At 44.1% G+C, this 17,438-nt stretch overlaps 1 protein-coding gene across 1 annotated transcript in view; it reads left to right on the top strand.

Annotated features, from left to right (window-relative positions):
* The window catches only part of LOC147693543 (protein sel-1 homolog 3-like), a 413,447-nt gene that overhangs the window by 389,681 nt on the left and 6,328 nt on the right, over window positions 1-17,438 (top strand). Inside the window, exons 21-22 of the mRNA XM_086933234.1 lie at window positions 1,900-2,009; window positions 6,566-6,693. Coding sequence (XP_086789360.1) covers window positions 1,900-2,009; window positions 6,566-6,693 — 238 coding nt within the window. The remainder of the gene's footprint in view (window positions 1-1,899; window positions 2,010-6,565; window positions 6,694-17,438) is intronic.

Here is a 17,438-nt window from a genome sequence, read left to right as displayed (position 1 = left end):
CAACAGAAAGCAAATTACAGATAAGGAAGCAGGTGCCAGACTGGAATTTTAAAACAGTGACACATTAATAAATCAACCCCAAATTAATTCATGTCAGTTGAAGCAGGCAGGTGTTCTTGCTTTTTCCCCCCATAATCTACAGTGATGATGAACCAGAGGGTGGCATTGATGTACCAGAGGGTGGCATGGGTGAAACAGAGGGTGGCAGGGGTGAAACAGAGGGTGCTGGGAACCTGTGATGATGAACCAGACGTAGAAACAACATAATCGTGACCGTTGCGAGCCGACATGTAAGTTCGCAATTGCGAACTGGTACAAAACCCTCGCGAACTGTCAGAAATCCTTGCGAACTGGCAGAAATCCTTGCGCACACAAAAAAAAAATCCGCAAATTCGCGAGAATTCGCGGATTTTGCGGATTGCGAGTTCGCAAATTCGCAAAATTCGCGAACGCCAGATTCGCAAAATTCGCCATGCTTAATCTACATAAGGTGAGACCATGGATGCTTATGAGAGCTCAATTTAATATTAATCGTGTCATCAATTATAAGAAAGGCTCTATCGTTTAATCGTTACCACATAGATTTCTGCCTACTCTCAGTGCCAAAGGGATCTCTATATGGTGGGCGCCTTGTTTGAACCAATCAATCCGTCTTACCTTAACAGGTGGAATGCTGCCTGTCTTTCAAAGGATAACAGTGTTTCTCCAGCAGCCATGTATAGTCAGTGACGGCGCTACCTGCAGGTGCCTGGGCAGATCCCTGGGACCCCTTTTCTTCCCTTTCAAGGGGAGCCCTCAGGGGTGCACTCACTGGATGCCTCCTCTTTTGTGGTGCGCAGTCAGGGGCATATTACCAAGGAACGACATTAAAATTATCGCCACTTTAGCGGCAGGAAACTGCCGCTAAAGTGGCGATACTGGGCTTGATAATACGCCCTTTTGAATTCCCATAGCAGCCCAGGTTAACACCAGGGCTGCTATGGGAATTCACAAGGGCATATTATCAAGCCCATTATCGCCGCTTAAGCAGCAGTTTCCTGCCGCTAAAGTGGTGATAATTTTAACACTGTTCCTTGATAATATGCACCTCAGAGCACCTCCTTACAGCTCCTTTGCCTCAGCTATAATAATGTACATGCTCACAGCCAAAGTGTTCTCTCATTTGCATGGGGCAATGCCCTCATATAAATGAGGAAACACCCTCTTAGGTTCATGCCGGCACATGTTTATCTATATTACAAAAGGGTCCTCACAAGCGCCTGCGGCCCCTTCTGTAATAACAAGGTGTCCAGCAGGGCAGAAAGTGGGTGCACATTCCTGTTGCATCCCTGGAATACTGTCCTTAATACTTGCCCAGGTGCCCTAATCCCAGAATGCGCTACCACTCAATCTCTGAATTTAGATCAATCTGTCCAAGTTCAGGAAGGAGCTCAAACCTGGTATAAATGTCATAAGAAGTCTGACCATCTGTCTGGAAGTTCAGACTGGGCTGGGCCTAATGGAGCAAAACCAAAGCTAATTTGCATATGTCTAATCAGATATATGGATGTATATGACAATAGTAAGGAAACAGTATGGAGCTAATCATTGTCTCTGACACCATGTTATAAGACTAGAATGTATACATTGGGATGGAATGTGTGCTGCAAGGAAAGATTAGATCCAGTAAAGGAGGCTGATTTGATACCAAACCATATATAACTTTATATTACATGCTTTCTGAAGATGTGAAGGTATATTACTTCAAGAGAGTGATCATTTACATTTTCACCTTCTTTGGTTGTGATTCTACACACTTAATTTTGTAGATTGCCATACACAGCATTGACCTTGATTGCCTCGGAATATTTTTTTATTACGATTGCTACAATAATGTTCCTTTGTGCTTCTCCATTTTAGCCCAGATTAAAATGGGAGATTTGCTCTACACAGCCCACCCCAAGAGAAAACGTGACATCACTACAGCAATCAAGATGTACAAAGACGCCGCAATGCAGCAAGATCCACAGGTGCGTCACCAGGCCCCAGCACAGGTCTTTGACCAACCTAAAAAACATATGTCAATGCTTGTCTGAGTACAACTCCAGCATTACCTTCTGGGGCTTATCCCAGCATCTCCTAACCTTTTGGTAAACCAGTGCCATTTATACAAGATCGTAAAATGCCCACAAGTTAGTTATTTGAATGTGTCATGGTTCAGTATTCGGTCCAACAAACCTTCATCTGTATAGTCAGCTCTTAATTTAAGCAACCACCACTCTTTCCGTTGTCTAACTATTGGTTTGGAGAGAACTGAACCTGCCAATAACTCGTATGGTCCCAAGACCACCCCTTTATAACTCCCCTACATTCCTAAATACTTGAAAATCAAAGATTCTGACAATATAATTGGATATGAACCTAACTATTTCCAAATACATCGGTTCAGCCATTCATAATCCCAGAACTGAGCAGGAGAAAGGGCCTGGTTTAGATCTTGGTGGTATACCACCCGCCCATCCTTGGCGGTGATTTCCAGTACTCAGTCGAGGTGATCGAGACCTGCCCACAGTATTTAGATGTGTGGTGGCTCTGCTGGCTCCATCCCGTCAGACTGGCAGCATTCTGCTGAGCCAATTTAGATGTCCCCGTTGTGCTAGCTTTGTTCAGGCGACGGATTCATGATGGAGTGAGTCCCTGGTGAAGTAGAGACTAGTAGGTACTACTTATTTTTGTTTCAGCACACATATATGTTGTGTTTGCCTCAAAAACATATGTGGGTAATGTGTGAGGCCCCTTTTTGTTACATATTGCATGCCGCACAAATAACATACACACACTATTGAATGCACACTCACAGGCACTACAAGCACAACCCTCCCAAGCACTACAAAAACGAAATTTATTTTAAGTGCCAATATAGGTGTGTTCACTTTACCTTGATAAGTAGGAAAATGAACACCAATGCATTATACATAAGAAAAATATTGCATGTAAGAGCAATGCAAAAGATACACAGGGCTACAGCGATTGTCAACACACGAATCGTAATAGGACAATTGTACCAGTGGCTTACCTTAGATCCCAGCAACGATGGAGTCGTTTGGTGTTATGGTTGAGTTGGAGCAGCAAAGGAGGGACCTGGCGATGGGGTACAAGAGGGAATTTCCTTTGATTTCACCAACTCAAAGTAGGAGGTATTCCCGCCACAGTTTCCTCGACGGAAAGACACATAGCAATTAGCTCGGCAGAATCCTTGACTGAACTCACGCCACCAGTCGCTTCTGTCTATGGCGCCGTCAACACGGATGAAGATTCCTGGTGGAGGCGACAGCACCATGGAGGTCTTTTGCCCATGCACCTGCCAAAATCTAAACAGGGTAGGTGGACCGCCAAGTCAGTGCGTGGTGCATTCATCGAAAAAGTGAGGGTGGGACCTTTACCGCCAAGATCTAAACCAGGCCCAAAGTTTGAATTCAGTTTGTACTTTCACAAATGTGTTTGCCTCCCCTCTATAAGTAGCAGCTCGAACTCGGAGCACTTTGGTTTTGATTATTTAATTTGATTGACAACACTACCCTATACCGGGGCCCCATATGTATACTCCTTTAGGTTTCTATGTGCGCAGTGTTTGTCATTGCATGTAAGCTAGGCTTTACAGAGCTCAATCTCGGGTTGTCTTTTGTTTAAAGTAATCGGAGCCCCCTTCTTGGCCCAGATACGTGTTTTCTGTCTTCACCCACACCAGAGTTTCTAATGTGTTTTGTATCATATATTGCACATTTGCTCTTTTAAAATATGTCTCTAAGGACCAGATGCATTAAAAGGTTTTGCCCATTCTGTGTCCATGGGAAAATGTGTTTATGCATATGGCCCTAAGTGCAGAAAACATAACTTGTCACTCTCAGTAGGCACATGAAATTCAGCCATTTTCAGGTGCAGTTTCTGTTCCTTCCAAATAAAAGACCTAATAAATTTGAATTCCTCATTGATCATTAATAGTGAGAGGACTCAGAGTGGGAGCATTGCAAAGATAGAAACTGAGGTAAAACATTCAGAATTATCACTTGAACTTTTCCCCACATCTATGGATTCCACCAGGCTGATAATGTTAACATGTCATCAGTATAACAATCGGGCTTTGTGTTTTCCCGCAGCTGCCAGTATAACTATTATGTCTGTGTTTTTTAGTGGGTGGGAATCACTGAAGGCTCAAGTACTTGAATGCATTATAGAGGAGAGAGTAGCCAGCCTTACCTAGTCTCTGTCTTAATCTCGAAAGTATATGAAGTATAACCATTAACAGATACCCCAGTTGTGGGCTTTGTGTAGAGTAATCTTACTTTCAATATATAGTCACCCCCAACTGATTCTTGTGAGGAAAAGTCATCCTCACAGGAACTTTGTAAATTGTTTTATTTTGCAAGAGACAATTCGTGGGTGGATAGAGTGAATGCCACTTAAAGAACAGTCTGACCCTCAAAGATCACAACAATGACTCACAAGGATATTCAAGTAACCCTAGATATTAAGAATTTACCCTTACAAAGACTTAATTTGTGGCATGCTGTCCTTGGTTATTGGCCGTACATGTTAATAATTGATGCTATACTGTATTCAGACTGTCATCATCTATAGAGACTCCATAATGATGCTTTGGTTTCCAAGATCATCACTTGGGCTCATACCGGGAAGAAAAGTGTGGACTTCTTCCCTTACAGGTGATTGACTTAGATAACTAAAACATGATCCCAAGTCTGTAGCATTTAAGTTGGCGAATACACTGGTTAACAGAAGTTTCACCAATAGGCTGGCAGTAAGTATTTGCTTACAGGGAATCAAGTGTCCCTTCTTCATGCCTATTACTACTAAAATAGCAGTACAACCTTTATCTTTAGGTAAGTCAGTGATAAAGTTTGCGCTGATATGTTTTCAGGAACATGCAGGAGTTGATAAGGGCTGCCCTAGGCCTTTACTGCCCCATTGAACTGTCTTTGCTCAAGCATATTTTTTCATTTCTTTACCCAATTACATACATCTTTTTTTGAGAGATGCTCACCTGAATTTTCGTTGCAGTAGTCCTGCCATTGTTCTGTTCCAGGGTGAACAGAAGTCATCGCTTTATGGTACCCTTGAAAGACTTTTTTTGCAATGTGAAATATCGAAATTTGACCCTCTGGGCCCTTTGTACCTCCAGTGGACACAGACATTTCCGTTTTGTGACTTCCGGAATGAAGCAGAGTAAGAAAGTTAGCATGCTATTGCTTTCCATCTTCTCTGGGATCCCTGAAAATCAAAGGTTGTCACAGCGTTTTCTGTCTTTTAATTCTATGATCTTTTTCAGTTTGTAGCAGTCGTCCTGGTCTCAATCCGTATCTATCGCCATTTTCTGCTCTATATTTGTTAGTCTATCCTTTGCCTCTATCAAGCGAGCATTAAAGGAGGCTATGTCTGTTTATTTAAAGAGAACATCTATAGATGTCTTTGCTGTGTTTTCCTCCTTATCCTGGATGGTCTCAGGGTGGTCAGTTCCTTCTAAATGGTCTCTAATGCTGCTTCTTTTGCCATCCCTCATTGTTCTTTGCTGGGCTTCTGAGTCTTGCCTGTCACTGTTTAACCCGTTCCGTGCTCCCGTTGGCCAACGGCCGACGGGAGCACTACCTGGCTGGTGCTGCGAACGACCGTTGGCCGTCGCAGCCCCGCCCGTTTCCTCGAACGTTCTGCACTGGCGCGGAATGTTCAAAGCAGCTAAGGAGTTAAGTGACACCTGAATATGATGCAACTTACAGGAGTGAGAAAGTGCAGTTCCTCATGTCCTTCTGGTGCTGTTATTCCTGAGGTATCGGCGACATGCAAAGTGCAGTCTTTTTATTATTGAATCTGGGGTCTGAACTCGTGTTGCATGTTCTTCTGTGGTTATGCTGTTTTTGCACTTCAAGGTGTTTTTGATATCACTGCTGTCTGTAGATGCTGATAATTGCGCACAAGCTTCTGACGTTCAGGATCATTGTAGCACCTTGTCTGCATGTGCTGATAATTGTATTGCTAATATCTGGAGTTCAGGATCATACTATCACTGCCATCTGTGGACCCTGATAATTGCAACATTAATGTCTGAAGTTCAGGGTTATTGTATCACTGCTGTCTGTAGATAATGATAATTACACTGTCAATATCTAATGTTCAGGATCATTTGAAAACGCTGATAATTGCAGCACTAATGTCTGAAGTTATGTATCATTGTATCACTATCATCTGAAGGTCCAAATCATTTGACCACTGACACCTGAAGGAGACAGTGACACCTCCAAAGCTTATGCATTGTACCCTGTTTGCACATTAATTTTGCTTACACCAATTAATATATAACAGCTCTGAATGTTTGCATACAGCTAGTTATATATAATATTATATGTAAGTGAATCCACTCCCAGGGCAGGAAGTGTGTGTTCCAGGGTTTGAGTACCTTGCAAAATAGGTTAACACTTGTGAGTTTCCTGTACATTCATAAAATATTTACAAGGCCCAGTCCCTTCCCAGAAAAGACTGACCATAACATAAACTGTCCACCATTTCCCTCCTGCAGGGCTTGTACAGCCTGGGGATCCTGGTGGAAGAAGGTGTCTTGATCCCGCCTGCAACCCTCCGCGAGCTGGGATTTAACGTCTCTGCCCGAGCTAACACATTTACCATCCTTGTTGAGCTGTACCGGAGGTAAGATGTTCCCGGTTAAACCGAAGTGTCTCTGATATATGGTCAGGTGAATGTTCTGTGTTCCTGGTATGTTGTTTTCTTTCTTAAGGGTCTGGGCTAATGCTTAGGACTTACCAATTCACTTTTTAAATACATTAGGTCAGTGATTAATGATATTGCTATATATAAAGGGCCCGATTAAAAGAATGCACTTAAGACTAAATCCTAAACTTACTACTATTTGGTATTCACAGAATGCACTTACTACTTTCGGGATTCACAAAGTGAACTTACTATTTTCGGGATTCACAGAATGCACTTACTACTTTCGGTATTCACAGAATAGATTTAAGACTACTAACTTTACGTCCGCACTCGGGCCGGAAATTCCGGCCCGGAGGCGGAGTTCCCGGCTTGGGGGCGGAGCTTACGGCCCCCGCGCCGGAATTTCCGGCCCGAGTGCGGACGTAAAGTTAGTAGTCTTAAATCTATTCAGTGAATACCGAAAGTAGTAAGTAACTTCAGTGAATCCCGAAAGTAGTAAGTTCACTCTGTAAATCCCAAAAGTAGTAAGTGCATTCTGTGAATACCAAATAGTAGTAAGTTTAGGATTTAGTCTTAAGTGCATTCTGTGAATCGGGCCCAATGATTTATTGTTTTATTTTACAAATGTGACAAAGAGCAGATCTTACTTCCAGGAGCAGCAGACCACTTCCCCAAAAACATGTTTATTATTGCAGTAGAGGCATTTCAGATATGAGTTGCTGTACATAGAACACTATGGCTTCTGGGCATCTTCTGAGACCAGAGAAGATGAGAAGAGAGGAAGCATAAGTAATTGAGACAATATCATTTCAGATGACACAGGTGTGTGCTTATTTTACAGCACATGATTCCACTGTACATACATTATGCATTATGTAAATGTTCATTTTGAGGCTCAGAATATTGTAATTTGCCCAGAAGTATATGATTTATCAATACAAGCTTCAGATCTCAGTTAACTGGCTTAAAAGTTCAACAGTGTATCTTGGGGTGTGGTTTGAAACTTGGCGGGTGGATGTTGTTATATTTTGTGAACAGATAGTGATGGGTCAAAAAGCAGAAACCTCATGTGTTACAGCAGTAGTTAACTGTGTGTATGGAAGTGGGTGGATGAGAGTTGCCCTTGCAAATGGATGTGGTCCTAGACAAGAGAAAGTTGTGGCATGGTGAGGAATTGGAAGCAAAATGAAGAAAAGTATATGTGACAGAATATTGAACAGTGTCTAGTTTACCTATCAATTAATTGGAGTGAAAAATAGGATGCAACCCACTCTAGCAAAATACATTTGGGTGGTAAAGGAAGGACTCTGGTCTTCACTGAAGATATTACATTTAAAAACAATAAAAGAGAGTGTGAAGTATGTATGAGGTCTGACATTACATAAACTGATTCCCTAGCTGCATATGCTCTGACAGCCTCCCCCAAAAGCAAACTGAAAGGTTTTGCCTAAATTTCTTTACTGAAATTACATCAACAAATTGTTTTACATTCAGTTATTATATGGAACATTCATTTTTTGAGCACCCTTGAGGTTCTTTTGGGAAGCCAGAAAAAAGGGAAATTCAGATTCCAGATTGAAAATGAGTTGCACATTTTATTTGTTTGCATGAAATCAAATTGGTGTTCACACAAAATATCAGGAAAAAAATATTTTGTGGAGAAAATATCATGTGAAGAATATTGAAGGCGAAAATATTGTGAAGGTAACTGTCAATGGGTAAGCAAACTTAACTCTACATATATATATATATATATATATATATATATATATATACACTATAACAATTCTCACGAGAATTGATGGCTGTGTGACAGAATATCTTGGAAACAAATATTGTGTCAAAAATATTAAGGACCAAAATATGGAGAAGGTAAGTGCAATGATGTAAGCATAGATTTACTATTCTTAACTCCATACCTACATACCTTGAGGATATATATATATATATATATATATATATATATGTATGTATATATTATATATATATATATATATATATATATATATATATATATATATATATATATATATATATATATATATATATATATATATATATATATATATATATATATATATATATATATATATATATATATATATATATAGGTATGTAGGTATGGAGTTAAGAATAGTAAATCTATGCTTACATCATTGCACTTACCTTCTCCATATTTTGGTCCTTAATATTTTTGACACAATATTTGTTTCCAAGATATTCTGTCACACAGCCATCAATTCTCGTGAGAATTGTTATAGTGTTGTTAAAAATCTTGATACACTTGAACAAATTAGCTCCATAGAAAATAATCTCATAGGTGTTGACTAGAACTGATTAAAAAGTTTGTGAAGACACTTTTTTGTAATAGAAGTGTGTGTTTGTGTTTAACATTCTGACAACTAATCATCGTTATAAAGCTGTTATATCATGTTAATTTGTCATCTTTTTTATGTTGGTTTTAAATGCTGTTTTTGTAACTATATGTGCTAAAAAGTTATTTAAACTGACGTTTGTTTAGTTTGTTTGTACACACTTCAACACTTCCACACTGATTTAACACTGCATAGCGATTTCACAAAGTTAACATATCACCACATAAATGCCAATTCATCAATATGAAGAGTTGGGTTAGGTTGAGAGTAAGAAATAGGGTTAGTGTTGACACTGGGATGATATTGGATTAGGCTGGAGTTAGTGATAGAATTAGGTCTAAGTTTGAGGTCAGAGTAACTGATGGATTTGTATTAAGGTTAGAGTTAAGACTGCGGTTAAGATTATCGTTGGGGCTAGGGCTAAAGTGGTGTTTCAGTTTTAAGTTAGGTTTAGAGGGGGTGATGGTTAGAGTTGGGGTTATGGTTGAGGTTAGGGTTAGGATTAGGGCTAGAGTAGATGTTCACTTTGGAGTCAAGGGTGAGTTTGAAGTTAGGGGGTACAGTTAGGTTTTGAGTTAGAGTGTAGGTTATAGATCGGATTAAAGCTAGTGTCTGAGGTGGAATGGTTGTTGTGGTTAGATTTGGGATCAGGGTTAGTTTCAGGTTTGTGTTGAAATTCGAGTTAAACTAATGGTTGGGTTAGAGTTTAGGATAGTTTTTATAGATTATGGTTAATATTAGGGTAGATGTTAGGGTTGCAGCTATGGCTAAAGTAGAAATTCATTTTTGATTTAGGATTCGACTGGGGGTGTTAGAGTTAAGTTTGGATTTAGGGTAATGTAGAGGTTAGTTGGGAGTAGGGCTAGAGTAGAGAGTCACTTTAGAGCTAGGAGTGAGTTGGAGGTTAGGGTTACAGTTAGGCTTACAGTTAATATTGGCATGCATGTTATGGTTAGAGAGTCAAAATTGTTGTTGGGTTTCGATCTGGGATTTGGGAAGTCTGGGATGGCTTATAGTTGTGGTTAGGTTTGGGTTGTGAGTTAAAGTTATGGTTGGGGTTAACTTTGAGGTTAGTTTTTTTAGAATAGGGTTAGTGGTTTTAGAAATAGGGTTCATGTGCTAGTTTGGGTATCTGGCAGTTTAAATGATTTAGTTATTCCGGTCTACTAGCTGGGTCAAGAGTTGAGGCTAGGGTTAGAGATAGAGTTAGAATAAGTGTCGGAGTTAGGTTTTAGGTTAGGTTAATGATAGGACTGCAATTACAAGTAAACAAGGTAGTGAGGGAATGTTATAGAACAACAAGAGTTCTACCTCTCGTTGATAATGAATACTGAAAAAAAAGACTGTGTTGCTCTCAAGCAAGGAGAAGTGACCATTAGGACTTTTTTTTTTTTAATTGTAAGGAAAGTTAAACATTGGACATTGTTTCAGGGTTGACATTGCACACATTAATCGCTCACAGTTAGAAAAAGACATTTAGTGGACTCATCGTTAGGCCCCAATGAAGCGGCATTACTACAATCACAGGTTCTGTTCATCTGAAGCCCTCCCCTCCTGGACCTTTCCCTCCTCCCTCCCCATCGTTCCCAATCAGTTTCACTTTCCATCTGAGGTGGCTCACAAATATATCCCCTGTATCTGTTCCAGGCTCCCCAGATTTTTCCCCATTTACTCGGACATTTCAAATTTAAATATACTGCTTTTTCGGCAACCATCGCTCAGTCCATATCCGTGCTCCAGTCCCTGAGCACCGGTACCACGGGGGGCCCCCAGGCCTTGGCCACGTTTCGCTTGGCATACATAATACCTAGTGTTGTCCAGTCCTGCATCGAGTTACTTAAATCGTTAGGCTCCCAAATGTTCAACAGACAACGACGTGGCTCTGGGAGCAGCGAAACGTTAACCACTTGAGATATTGTTTGCATAACCTTGGACCAGTAGTCAGCAATCAATGGACAATCCCAGACAGTATGATAGAACGTCCCCGCCTCCCCGCAGCCTCTCAAACAATACTGGTGCGTGGATCTCCCTATCTAGTGTAGTGTGCCTCTCGTGTAATAGACTCTATGCAGGACTTTCAATTGTATCAATCTAAGCCTGGATGACACAGCCACCTCCTGGGGCGACGAGAGCGCGGTCTGCCAGTCCGATTCCTCAAAGTCACCTAGTTCCGCAGCCCAAGCAGTTTTAAGTCTGTCCATGGGGTCAGGCATGTTGTTAATCAACTTACAATAGACCAATGAGGTCGCCTTGCTGAGCATGTGTTCCGTGAGTAGTCCTCCAGGGGAGTGAACTCTGGTAGCTTTCCTTCGGCCGGAAGCACCAACCTAAGGGCATGAGTGATTTGCAAACGTTCTGTTTCCGCTAAGGTAAATTGGGCCGCTAGTTGGTCAAAAGTGAGGATTTTACCTCGCCCGTAGAGGTCTCCAATTGTCGAGATGCCAATATGGTCCCAGGCCTCAAATCCCTTACTCTTACAGAGACGGCCGAGGCGGCGTGACACCCAGAGTGGTGTCATCTGCGTGATTGTGTCTTTGCACTTGAGGCGGGCCGAAGCCATGTGCCAGAGTTTCACCGTGTGGGCCGTGGGGCTCAATAGTGCCGCCACGCCTCGAGGATCATAAAGTGCAGCCAGCACTCCTCCCGCCCCCAGGTCGTATCTGTCCGCCTTGAATGCGGGCTCCGTCTGCGGTGCGTGGAGCCATTGATTTATAATCTTTAGTTGTGATGCCCAATAATATAACTGGACATCTGGGAGTGCGATTCCTCCATCAAACCATCCTCTTACTAACTTTTGTCGGGAAATGCGTGGCGGTTTGTCCCCCCATAATATACCAGAAACTAACGCATTTATGGACTGAAAGTACCTGGGAGGCACTAGAAATGGAGTGTTCTCCAGTATATAAAGCAGTCGCGGTAACGTCATCATTTTAAATAACGCAGCCTTCCCTAGCAAAGTGAAAGGTAGAGTGTGCCAGTGCTGCACATCCGTGCGAAACCGTTCGAGTGGCGGCTGCAAGTTGTGTTGGTGAAATACCTCCGGAGTTGGTGTCACCCACACCCCCAGATATTTAAAGGGTCCGTCAGTGACCGTAGGAGGGCAGCTGCTTGGGAGGTTCGGCGGGGGCCTTTAAGGATAAACAACACTGACTTGGACCAATTGATGGTATTCCCCGAGGCTCGCCCAAAAATCTTACAGATGTCTAGAAGAACCATGTGAGAATGCCTGGGGCGAGTCAAATAGAGGAGAATATCGTCGGCGTATAACGATATACGATCCTCCCAGTATTCAGTCCAATTGAGACCTTTTATCATGGGATCCCACCGTATCCATGCTGCCAATAGCTCCAGAGCCAGCGCGAAAAGCAGAGGTGACAAGGGGCACCCTTGACGAGTATCTCTAGAAATATGGCAGTTAGCTACAACATGCGCCAGCGGATTAGTATACAGGAGTTCGACCCAGGCACAAAACTTTGGCCCAAAACCTAGATGTCGCAATACCGCGAATAGATACGGCCATTCGACCATGTCGAAGGCCATTCGTGCATCTAAGGACAAGATCACAGCTGGTTCCGACAAAACTGGTATCTGCGCCATCACCGCATGCACACGTCTCAAATTCAGAACAGTGCTCCTATTTGGCATAAATCCGGATTGGTCTGGATGCACCAGGGTCTCCAAATGTGGTGTTAGGCGCACGGCGATCATCTTGGGCAGTATCTTCGCCTCCGCGTTTAGTAGCAAAATAGGGCAATATGATGTACATTCTTCCGGGGGTTTACCAGGTTTTGGTATAGCTATAATAGTAGCCATGCGTTGATCCCTAGGTAGCTCACCCTTAGCCAAACTGTCGTCAAACATCCTCAATAAATGTGGGGCCACTTGATCTGACACGCTCTTGTAGAATTCTATTGGAACCCCATTTGGCCCCGCTGCCTTGCCTGACTGTAAGGAGTGGATAGCACCGACAACCTCTTCCACCGTGAAATCCGACTCTAAAAGTTCAGCGTCAGCCCCCGAAATAGAGGGCATCCGGATATCTTTGATATAAGTCTGCGCCTCCGCAGAGGTCATGCTCGAGGAGGAAGTGTAAACTGCTTCGTAGTAGTCGGCTAATGTGTTTATTATGTCCGTGGTGGAAGTGTGCATCGTGCCGTCGGTGGAGCGAAGTTGCGCTATTGTCCTTTGGGCCTTATCTTTCTTATCTAGCCACGCCAGAAGCCTTCCTGCCTTATCCCCAATCTCATATATAGTATGTTTGGTGCGCAGAAGCCGTTGTCTGACCTGCGTTCGCTGATATTCAGTTAACTCTGTCTGTTTAAGGTGCAACTGACGCTTAACCTCCTCATTGGAATCTCGATCATGTTCGGTCTGTAAAGATTCTAGTTCAAATTCTAGAGTTGTCAAGTCCTCCTGCACTATCCGCTTATGCCCTACTATGGAGGCTATCGCTTGGCCCTGTAGCACTGTTTTGAATGCCTCCCATAGGATCCCAGGAGAGTCCACGGGGGCGACACTCTCTTGAAAATAACACTTAGTAGCCGTGACTAGGTCTTTTCTAATTTTGGGAACCTGCAAATAATGAGGTGCAACCGGGAAGATACTTCTCCGGGCCTTTGCATGCGTGGAGTATACCATAGAGATTGGGGAGTGGTCCGAAATGCCTCTCGGTCCTATCTTTACCTCTTGGATGTGGGGCAAACTCTCCACGGAGAGAAAAAAATGATCAATACGTGATAGACTATTGTGTACCCGAGTAGAAGGTATATCCTCGATCCCCAGGGTGTTTGTATCTCCATCCGTCCGTAAGACCCATAGCCTCTACGTATCCCGTCAGTCGAGCTTTATGTCTCCCTATCGTCCTGCTGGGGTGACGGTCAAGAGCCTCATCAAGAACAGCGTTAAAATCTCCGCCCAGTATGAGCTTGCCCTCGGGTAATGTAAGCAGAAATTCACTAAGGGCGGGGAGAGCGACTGAGTGTAAGGCAGGTGGAATGTAGACTGACACCACATTAAATCTCCGACCTTCCCATAGGCAGGAGATACCTGCAAATTGTCCTAGCGTATCCTTCCACACCTGTTGTACTATCACAGGAGATCGTTTACGCAGAAGGAAACCCACCCCCCTAGAGTCAGAGGAAAACTCAGAATGTATCACCATCGTGTTTCCCCACCGATCCAAAGCCTTACATGTCGAACAAACCAAATGCGTCTCCTGAAGCAGTACCAGCGCTGGGGCTGCCCTACGTATATATTGCAACACCAAGCCCCTCTTCATTTTGTCCCCCAAGCCTCGTACATTCCAAGAGATCAGAGTTAGGGGGGGCACTGGAGCCATAGCCGGGGCATTATCACAGGTTATCACCTCATCCGAGACCCCTTCCGCCATCATAGTTAAAGCAACCTTGAAAAATCAACAGTGCATCCATCATGTGAACATCTGTGTCCCTGAAGTACAGTCCAAAACTGAAACACAAAACTGAGCTCAACCATCCCCTCCCCTCCCCCACCATTGCAATCTGAAATCGTACACAGTTTTCATAGACAGTGCCATTAACCCGCCCTACCCCTGAAACATCCCCCTTGGTCCCTTCCACCCCCCTCCCTGCTCCCATGCCTGTGGACTTCAAACTGCCCATCCCTCAATCGGACAGAGTGCCTGTGCATTCCCCACCCATATTAATTTCGCATAGGTGAACCGTTCCCCTCCTCCCGCAGCAGGTTTCTAAGTCAGCAATTCAATACAGCCTGCAATCGAAAAAGAACAGCTTTACTAAATCTCCATAACATGTCTAAGTACTTGCAATTATCTACATTTCATACCCGGAATCCCGAAACCAAAGTTCTAGTCTCAGCCCTACTCCCTTTTGTACCTACGCCACCAGTCCACCCATCATCCACTCCTCATGATACTTGCAATTGTCCATTAGGGTGTGTCCATTTAAGGGTCTCTGGGGGCTATCACTCCTGGTCGGATAGGCCGCTTGCCTCCAGGTCGGCCCTCATCGTTGTGGATTTCGATCTATCTCCGTTCCCCCTTTCCGGTGCGCCATTGCGTCTTCTAGTCTTGTCACCGACCTTAGTCCATCCTTCCAACCAGTCCCAGGTCGCCTCTGGTGAGTTGAAAAACCATGATTTACCGACCTTTTCGACTCTCAGTTTCGCAGGGAAAAGCATTGCGTACTTAATATCTTTGCTGCGCAGTTCTTGTTTCACTGCCTGAAAACTGCGTTGTTGCGCCTGGACCTGGGCCATGAAGTCCGGAAAGAAGGAGACCTCGTAATTGTCGATCTTCAGTGGGGGGCCGGCTCTGGCGGTCTGCAGAATATTGTCACGGTCCCGAAAATTGAAAACTCTGGCTATAATTGGTCTTGGGGGGGCCCCGACTTTAGGCCTCCCGCCCGGTAATCTATGGGCTCGTTCTATGGAGAAATAGGCAGATAGCGCCTTGGGTTTCAGGTGGCTCGTGATTAACTCCTCCACGTAGAGATCCGTTGATTGCCCCTCCGTTTTTTCCGGGACTCCGAGGATTCTAATGTTTCGACGGGCCCTTCCTTCGTATTCCTCGAGCTGCTGTGCCATACGGGCCTGTTTTTTCTCCATGTCCACCATTTGGCGCTGAAGCTCGGTAGTATCGTCTTGGAGCGCCGCTGTCACCAACTTGAGTGCTCGCACTTTTTCGTTCGTTTGTTTAAAGTCGGCACGAAGTAGGGATACCTCCGTCGTTACAGAGTCCATAGACGTGCGCATCTCCCCAATGGCTGCTAGGACATCGTGGAGCGTGGGTTCTTTAGGTTGGGAGGATGATCCTTTTGCACCATCTTTATCCACCTTGGGCGAGTCGGATATTTCTGCGCCTTGCTGCCTCGCATATTTGGCCAGTCTTGCTTGAGCGGTGTTCTTGGAGCTTCTGCCCCCCGTCGCCATTTCCTCCCCTCAGGCTAAAGGCTAACCATAGAGATGTCTTGGGAGGAAAGCGTCGCCTCTAAGGGTTACGTCCAGTCCCACTTCTAACAATCTGTCGGGGGACTCACATCACGCACCCGAGTCCCATGAGGCTGGGTGGAATCTTCAGGCCTATTCAGTGGGTCACGGAGGTCGGGCAATCGCAGGTCAAATATTCTGGCCGGGCACGTCCGTGCCTAGTCTGCCCCCGTAAGATGGATGGGAGGGGAGAGTAGAATAAAAGTCCGATTCGGCCTACCTCAGCCGCTGGTAGGCCTCAGAGCCGGGGCCTAGATTTTCGCCCTGGTCCGGGGCCGTCACTATCTCAATGTCCAGCGATGGCGGTGAGGATTCCGCCCCTCCGTTCCTCCTGCGCTGCCTCCACCGTCCCCCCTGGGGGTTAAGCCCTTATACGCCCGTCACCCGATGAGAGGGGACCGTCTAGCGGACATCCAAAGCCAGGCGGATCCGCGCTCTGATCAGCGCCGCAAGGCCGCCATTTTACGGTGTTCGGGTGCCCCGGCTTTCGGCCACTGAAACTTCTGTTTAGCGGGGGTCCTTGTCCCCGAACGTCACACCAGGACTGTCGCAGGGGCTCCAGCTACTCTGTCAGGCACTCCGGGGAAGTTTTGTCCCGGTCTGCAGGCTGTGAAGCGGTCTTTTGCTGCGGGTCGGGAAGAGCTCGCTCACGCTGCGGCCATTCCTCACGGCTGCGTAGCCACGCCCCATTAGGACTTTTTAATTTGAATGGCAACCTATATTGTTTTTTTTTTAAAAAGGACGAAAACACCTCACCTATATGGTGTCATGCTTTCTCATAGGGGTAATCCTTCGCCTGCAACTATTCTAGCTCAGTGTGCTCATCCAGAGTACCTACTGCGAGCAGTTTTGTGTATTTAGAAAGGTCATAATGAGTGAAAACTGTATTTAGTGTGGGCCGATAGAAATCTTGGGGCAGATGTATCAACACCCTTATTTGCGATTCTCAAATAGCGATTTTTTAGAAATCGCTATTTGAGAATTGCAAAATGGGATGTATATAGAAAATCGCAATTTTTTGCGATTTTTAATATTCCTTAATTGCGATTAGCAAATTGCGAAATCGCAATTAAGGAATACTTTCCCATTCATTTCTATGGGCCAGGAGACCATAAGAATGAATGGGAAGTTATTCTCAATTTGCAATTCGCAATTTTGAGAATCGCAAATTGAGAATAATTTCAAGGGTGCAAGGGGGCACATACATGCCCTAAGGGCATATATGTGCACCATATGGCACCTTCACAAATGTCAAAAAATGCATTTGTGAAAGAAATCGCAAATTACCACCAATTTGAAGTTGGTGGTAATTTAGGCTTTCTTAAGATGAAATCGCAAAACTTGATTGCTTCTTACATAGCA

Source organism: Lissotriton vulgaris, chromosome 8, assembly GCF_964263255.1.
Source record: "Lissotriton vulgaris chromosome 8, aLisVul1.2, whole genome shotgun sequence".
In the NCBI taxonomy this organism is placed as follows: Eukaryota; Metazoa; Chordata; class Amphibia; order Caudata; family Salamandridae; genus Lissotriton; species Lissotriton vulgaris.
Note: the sequence above shows the minus strand (reverse complement) of the source record. Positions and strands in the feature narration are given on the sequence as shown.